At 37.7% G+C, this 7268-nt stretch overlaps 1 protein-coding gene across 1 annotated transcript; it reads left to right on the forward strand.

The window, feature by feature from the left end:
- The first annotated feature begins 1277 nt into the window (after positions 1-1277).
- On the forward strand, positions 1278-5760 carry LOC129453008 (uncharacterized). Its single transcript, XM_073865265.1, has 4 exons — positions 1278-1415; positions 1615-1953; positions 5198-5485; positions 5585-5760. The coding sequence occupies exons 1-4, from the start codon at positions 1379-1381 to the stop codon at positions 5758-5760; spliced, it is 840 nt and encodes a 279-aa protein (XP_073721366.1). The 5' UTR covers positions 1278-1378.
- Positions 5761-7268: the final 1508 nt, after the last annotated feature.

Genomic DNA, 7268 nt, shown 5'->3' on the forward strand with positions numbered 1-7268 from the left:
GATGTCATGAGTGTATATTGATGATGATGTACTCTTGCTCTTTTATCAATAACATGTAGAAACTGTTGTGTGTTCAGATGAATCTTTCGCCTTTGACCTTTTCCCTCATCACACTTACAGCTCTTATATGAGACTCATGTGATATAGATGAACTACACGTGTAATGTTACTTCCTTCATCGCATTCATCTTCATAGTTCATACTCAACATCTCCCTGTGTTTGTGTTCATGCTTGGATGATCAACATTATCTGTAAAAAAATTATCTACGTAAATCACGTAATATGTATAACACAGTAAACTTTATTTGTGACTAAAGTTTAGGTATGCTCTTAGTTTAGAGGAATTTTATGGTTCTGTTCATCCAAAACTAAATTATGAAAAATTCAACCAAAAACATACACGTAACAATTATTATATAGGCTAGTTTTATGTTGTCATTTTTTTTATTTAATGTTCATATGACAGCAAAATTATTTTTCCTCTAGACATTACAATAAATAAAGTGTCACATAAACATGCACTCTACCATTTAAAGGTGCAAATAACTGAATAAAATAAAACTAATCATCATAATAAAGTGACAATAATAGTGTTACTTCACATGTGAGACAATCTGACTTGAAACACATTTGATCTCTTATAAAGTCCTCTTATCTTACAAATTATACATTTTTATCTGTATTTCTGATAACTGATATTTACTTAGTTTAATATAAGAATATGCACTCCTCTTTATTTACAAATATACATGGTATTCATACTTAAGTAATTCCTAGCACAGTGTAGTTGAGCTGTATCTACTTCTGTATAAGCTGCAGCTCCTTCTAGTGGTTGCACAGGGAAACGCTCTGAAAACTCTTCCTTACACATTAGTCGTCAAATAATCTATTCAGTTTTGTGGAATTTTCCAATCCTGTTTTTAACATAAAATATAACTGGTTGGTATAAAATTATATATATATGTGTAAATTGTTTAGCTTAAGGACGTCACAGTTTACACAGGCATGATTCAGCATGACCCACTGAATGACACCGATGTCTCATGAGGCAATGACTTTGGAGGTATGAAGGCAGCTCAGAGAAATGCATTCGTACTTATACACTTAAGAGGTTGCAAAATTGAAATAATTTATGTTTGAGTAAGGCTTGTTAGACCTGATTTAAATTAATCCCTGTCTAGGAAACCACCCCTTAAACTGCTTGGAACTAACAACCAGGGTAAACAAGGTTTGGGTTATTCAATCAACAGGATTTAGCCTCATCAGTTGTTCATTGCTTCAGTGAAGAGAGAGAGAGATCACACATCAGACTCTCAGGATCAAATTATCATAACATTTCTCTTTATTATTTGGATCTGTTCTGAGAACTGCTGAAGAATGATTGATGTGATTTTGTTATGTCTGTGCCTTTTTGGTAAGTTATGTGTTTTACTTAAAATCTAAAACATGTATATTGCAACATTTACAGACCAGTTTGTTTTTTGTTTATTCTGACTTTAATATGAATCCACTTTTAGCATGATTACATGATGATATAAAGTTATAGCAAATTATTAATTGAAATTGATGCAAATGGTCACAGGAATGTTTGTGTTTCTTGTTTATTTCTTCAGGTGTGTTTGGCAGTGAGTTTGTGTCAGTGACTGAAGGAGATTCAGTGACTTTATCTGTCAGTCTCACTGAAACACAGAGAGAGGACAGAATCTCCTGGAAGTTTACATCTCAAGAAATTAAAGCATCAGAAATTATTATAGCTGAAACAGAAGATAAAGGAAATGCTGTCACTTTACACGATGATAGAGTTGAAGGAAGATTCAGAGACAGATTGGAGTTAAACAAACACACTGGATCTCTGACCATCACAAACACCAGCATCACACACACTGGACTTTATAAAGTGAACACCATCCGCACAAATACCCAACTCAAAACAATCAATCTTACTGTCTATGGTGAGTAAACAAGAAACTGAAAAAAAGTTTTATGTTCATCTTTAAAATTGTTAAATGCCTCTCATAACTATTCAGAACATAACATGTATTTATATACTGTATAGATTGTACCTTTGTAATGACATCAAGATTCATGCTTTATTCTTTTAAACCAGCAGTTCCCAAACTTTTTTCCTGCGCACCCCCTTCTATGTCCCAACCGGGTTGGCGCACCCCCAATCCCCACTTCAAAAAAAAAGCCTAAACTTTGTTTCCTTGCCATAAGGACTCATGTTTAATCATGTGCAAATAACCAGTTGCACCAGCTGGACGTAAAGAAGTTGGGTGTAAGTCCTACATTGGGCTTAGCTACGTCCGACATTGTGAAAAATATTTACGCCTGTTGCACCATCTGAAACTACGACCAGACGCAGCTACGCTCAGCGTAGATGATATGCGCCCCCGTGTATGCGTTTAACCATTGTGATATTTAGACGCCATTCAAGTTCACTATGGTAAAAAACTTACACTTACTGCCATCAGCTAATAGCCCTGCTGAAAAAAACAATATACCAGTAAGACCAGCATATGTTGTGTTTTGGTGCTGGTTTGCTAGTGAACACCAGCTACACCAGCATCAGCACCAGCATCAGTACCAGCTAAACCAGCACCAAACCAGCACTAGCACCAGCATCCCATGCTGGTCATACCAGCAAGACCAGCCTATGTTGTGTTTTGGTGCTGGTATGCTGGTGACCACCAGCTAAACCAGCATAGACCAGCATAATTCCCATGCTGGTCCATGGTGGTTTGATGCTGTTTTTTCAGCAGGGAGATGACATATGAGATCTTTCCTTATGTTTACCAGTGCGCTTTTTCAAGATGCGTGCGTCACGTGCAGACCCATCAAACACATTCACGAAAGCCTTTACTGTTCGCACATAAGGTATAGTTTGCAGATTCATTATAACAGCTCAAGTTTCAAACAAAATTAAATAAAAGCTTTTAATAAGTTCTCTACAGTGTCTTTGTAAGTATTTATGTATTTTATTATATAATTCATTGGCAGTCTCTCTACCATCCATGAAAACACATCGCTCGCGTATCATGTGCATTAGACGCGCCTATGTCTCGTCACATTTCATTATTTCTATTTTTGCCATAAAAACGTCTCTCTCTCTTGGTCCCTCTCCTCCTTCGTGACTAACAACTTTATCATAAGACGTCCCACATTTGACAGTTTCCCTGATTTCAGCCAGTTAAGCATATTTATAATATAGGCTATATGGAATAAATGAAACGAGTTGGCACGCATATAGCGGCTGCAGTGCATTATAGTTGTGCGTAGGTCCTACGGCATAGCTACGAGTTTTATACTTTTGCGTCGTCTGCGTCAACGTGCAAACACGCGTGCAGACTGCTGGTAGGCATTATACATGCGTGTAACCACAGTAGCAGCGTGACCGTCAAAGAAGAAGCAGCTTGACAAGTTAACCCACAAACGAAGAAGAAACAGCAACTTAATCGTGTATGATTTGAGAAGACCAGCAACGATGGAAGTAAATAAACTGTGACTTTTGTTGCAGTTTGAGTTAAATCACTCCTCAACTTGGCCATTCTTTGTTTTCACCGTCACAAATAGAAATACATATGACGCAGTTTTTTACCTGATGGGAGGGGTTCTGGTGCACCAATCACAGCGCTTGTGGTCCGCGTAGACCAGGGCTGCGTTGAGCCCCAACAAAATGTTTCACAACGTGAAAAAGAAACGGTGATGCATTGAACACCCTGTTGTGATGACGGAAAACGTAGCAAAACGTTGCGCACCGGTATGAGCTTGAACGTGCCCCAGGGGCAATCTCACACCGGTGCGCAACGTTTTGCTACGGTTTCCGGGTTGAACGACATGTTTCCTGGAAAGCAACGGTGTGCAACAGGTTTTAGAAGCGTTTTCTCTTGTTTGGTGGGTGTCAGAAATGTCGGCCCAATCAGCAGCAAGATGTATATAAACTATTTTACAGTATTTAACACACATTTATAACGATTTCATCAGGCTTCAGAAACATTTAAAAAAGAACACAAAGAAAGATCTCTCAGCTACCGTAGTTGCAACTCTTGCGTCATCACAACAGGGCGTTCAACACATTACCGTTTCCGTTAAATAAACGTTGTGCAAGGTTTTGTCGGGGCTGAAAGCAGCCCTGATGCGCTGTTAAAAATTTTGCGAGGTCACGTCAGGCTACGGATAGCCTACACCGTAGCTATCACAGCAAAATCCCCGGTGTTAAATTAACACCGGCTCGGTGTTTATATGGGTACCACCAGCAGGGTGTTAAAAGTAACACCGAAGCAGTGTTAGAGTTAATTAGATAATTAAGCAATCATTTGAGTGATTATTTGATTATTGAAGACACCTGATGATAATGAGCTGAACTACATCTACAACTTCCAGTCACTGCCTTAGATAAAATCAACTGAAAAGACATCTCTTTTATTACAAACCAGACTGACTTTTGTCTACTTTGAAATTGTTTGGTCACCATTATGGTGATCAGTGGTGCCTTTAGTTGGGCGGTAGAACCTACACACAACTATAACGAGCCCTCGGAAGAGCAGCGCGTAGAAAAAGACAGGAGCTGTCTTCTACGTTTCTTTCAAAAACTAATAATATTATAATATTTAAAATAAAAGCGATTACAAAGGAAATGTTTACTGTTCGTGTTTTTTACTCATTTATTGTATGGAAAAATCCCACTTAAAGGCGGAGTCCACGATGTTTGAAAAACGCTTTGGAAAAGGAGATGGGCCGACTACCTAAACACACTTATAGCCAATCAGCAGTAAGGAGCGTGTCTACTAACCAACATCCTTGCCGGGTTGTGTATGTGTGGGGCGGGTCTATCAAAAGAAGGTCCAGATTCTATTGGGGTAGGGGCGGGTTTGTTTAGGTGATTTCAAATATTAAAAGAGAAAACAAAAGAGAAGGATCCGCACACCAAAAAGCTCCCTTTCATAAATTTATTGAGAGTGACGTTTCGGGTCTCTACAACCCTTCAACAATATTTCTCTACAATATTTCAAATATCAACATTGGCTTTCAAACATCGTGGACTCCGCCTTTAAGCAAACAGACCGCCATTACATTTTTCCTCTCGCGCACTCCCGTACCACACTTTGGAAATCCTTGTTTAAACCAGTGTGATTTGTGCAATATATACTGTATGTACATTTGTGTGAACTTAATTAGCCCTTTTTCTTTTTTTAGCTCGTCTGCCGGTTCCTGTCATGACCAGCATATTTCCTCAAAACTCTTCATCATCATCATCATCAAGTTCAAACTGTTCATTATTGTGTTCAGTGATGAATGTGAGAGATGTGAGTCTGTCCTGGTATAAAGGAAACAGTTTATTGTCCAGCATCAGTGTGTCTGATCTCAACAACAACATCTCTCTTCATCTGAAGTGTCTGGATGATTCTTACAGCTGTGTAGTGAACAATCCCATCAGTAATCAGACTCAACATCTCAACACTGATCTCTGTCAGATGTGTTTAGGTGTTTATTTCCTGAGATAAACTCAGAGCAACTAATCTAGTCAGTTTTAAATATTGTAAAAATTTTCACTGTTTCATGGTTGCTCATTTCTTCTCTCAGAAGATCATACTCACCAGTGTGGTTTTACTGAAGCTGTGATCCGATTGGTCGTCTCTGCTCTGGTGGGCGTGGCTGCTTTTGCTGTTTTGGTTCATGACATCAGATCCAGAAGAGATGAAGAGAAGAGGATGAGATCACACATACAGTTAAATACACCTGATTTAACTGAGAATTAGGGTTGGGTGTCATTTCTGTTTGATCAATTTCTGTCTTATCAATTCTCAGTTTTAATTCCAGTGTGGTATAAAAGTGAAATCAAATATATATATATATATATATATATATATATATATATATATATATATATATATATATATATATATATATATATATATATATATATATATATATATATATATAATATGATAATTTTTCCTTTGTATTGACTTCTTTAGCAAAATAATGTAGTTGTTAGTATAATGTTGAGATATCATATTCTCCCTTAAGAAGTGTAGTAATTATGTTTTTAGTGGACTGATTACCATTTGTATTACACACAAAATTGTATTAATCAAGCAGGCTGCCAGCTTGTAAATGCAAGGTCACACTAGACCAGTGTTTCCCAACCCTGGTCCTCGGGCACCCCCCTCCCAGAAAGTTTTAGATGTCTCCTTATTTAAAACACCTGATTCGACTCATCAACCTCCTTCCAAAATGGTAAAGACGTGTCCCTAACAAGCTGATGAGTTAAATCAGGTGTGCTTAATAAGGAGACATCTAAAACTTTCTGGGAGGGGGTGCCCGAGGACCAGGGTTGGGAAACACTGCACTAGACCATCAAACACTGTACTCTTTTAAAGGGGTCATATGATGAAAATGTTAGCATTGCCACTTTGTAGGTTTGAGCAAAAATGTGTCGTTTTGGGTGTGTCTTTTAAAATGCAAATGAGCGGATGAAGTGCAAACACTGATCACAATGATGGTGGTTTGTTGTAATTGAAACTCTATTGTGCTGTCAAGTCCAAAAATGTGTCGTTTTGGGTGTGTTTTTTAAAATGCAAATGAGCGGATGAAGTGCAAACACTGATCACAATGATGGTGGTTTGTTGTAATTGAAACTCTATTGTGCTGTCAAGTCCAAAAATGTGTCGTTTTGGGTGTGTTTTTTAAAATGCAAATGAGCGGATAAAGTGCAAACACTGATCACAATGATGGTGGTTTGTTGTAATTGAAACTCTATTGTGCTGTCAAGTCCTTCTTTTCTCTCTCTTTCTCGCTGCACTAAACGGCAGTGCAGTGGTTGGAGAGTTCAGATTAAGCAGGCGGTATTATTCTAATAAGATATCCTTATGACATCATAATGAAAGCCAAATTTCAATGACCTGTTTTTGCTCACACCTACAAAGTGGCAATGCTAACATTTTCATCATATGACCCCTTTAAGTCTATATGGTGAAACCGCAGATGCTTTGCCATATGTGTGGTAACAGCCATGGTGTTACTTTAGTAACCATAGTTTTGAAGTAAAACCAGCATCTTTTGACAGTAACAGTTACGTGTAATGAAAATTATCTGTGGAAAGGCCACTTTGAACTTTGTTTCATATTTTGCTGTGGTTTTCTGGCAAACAAAAGTTCAACTACACAAAACTTATAGTTTGTTTGATTGTATTTTTTCTGCATTAGAGTATCAGCACTTACCAAGAAAAGGCTTTTGCCAAAATTAATACTCTGTTAAAAATGCA

This window comes from Misgurnus anguillicaudatus, unplaced genomic scaffold, assembly GCF_027580225.2.
Source record: "Misgurnus anguillicaudatus unplaced genomic scaffold, ASM2758022v2 HiC_scaffold_31, whole genome shotgun sequence".
In the NCBI taxonomy this organism is placed as follows: Eukaryota; Metazoa; Chordata; class Actinopteri; order Cypriniformes; family Cobitidae; genus Misgurnus; species Misgurnus anguillicaudatus.

What these genes read in the sequence shown, in the direction of transcription:
- LOC129453008 (XM_073865265.1), top strand. Translation starts at nt 1,379, where the DNA reads ATGATTGATGTGATTTTGTTATGTCTGTGCCTTTTTG. An exon ending in GTTATGTCTGTGCCTTTTTG is followed by an intron (nt 1,416 to 1,614) that starts GTAAGTTATGTG and finishes TTATTTCTTCAG; the next exon opens with GTGTGTTTGGCAGTGAGTTT. An exon ending in TCTCTGTCAGATGTGTTTAG is followed by an intron (nt 5,486 to 5,584) that starts GTGTTTATTTCC and finishes TTCTTCTCTCAG; the next exon opens with AAGATCATACTCACCAGTGT.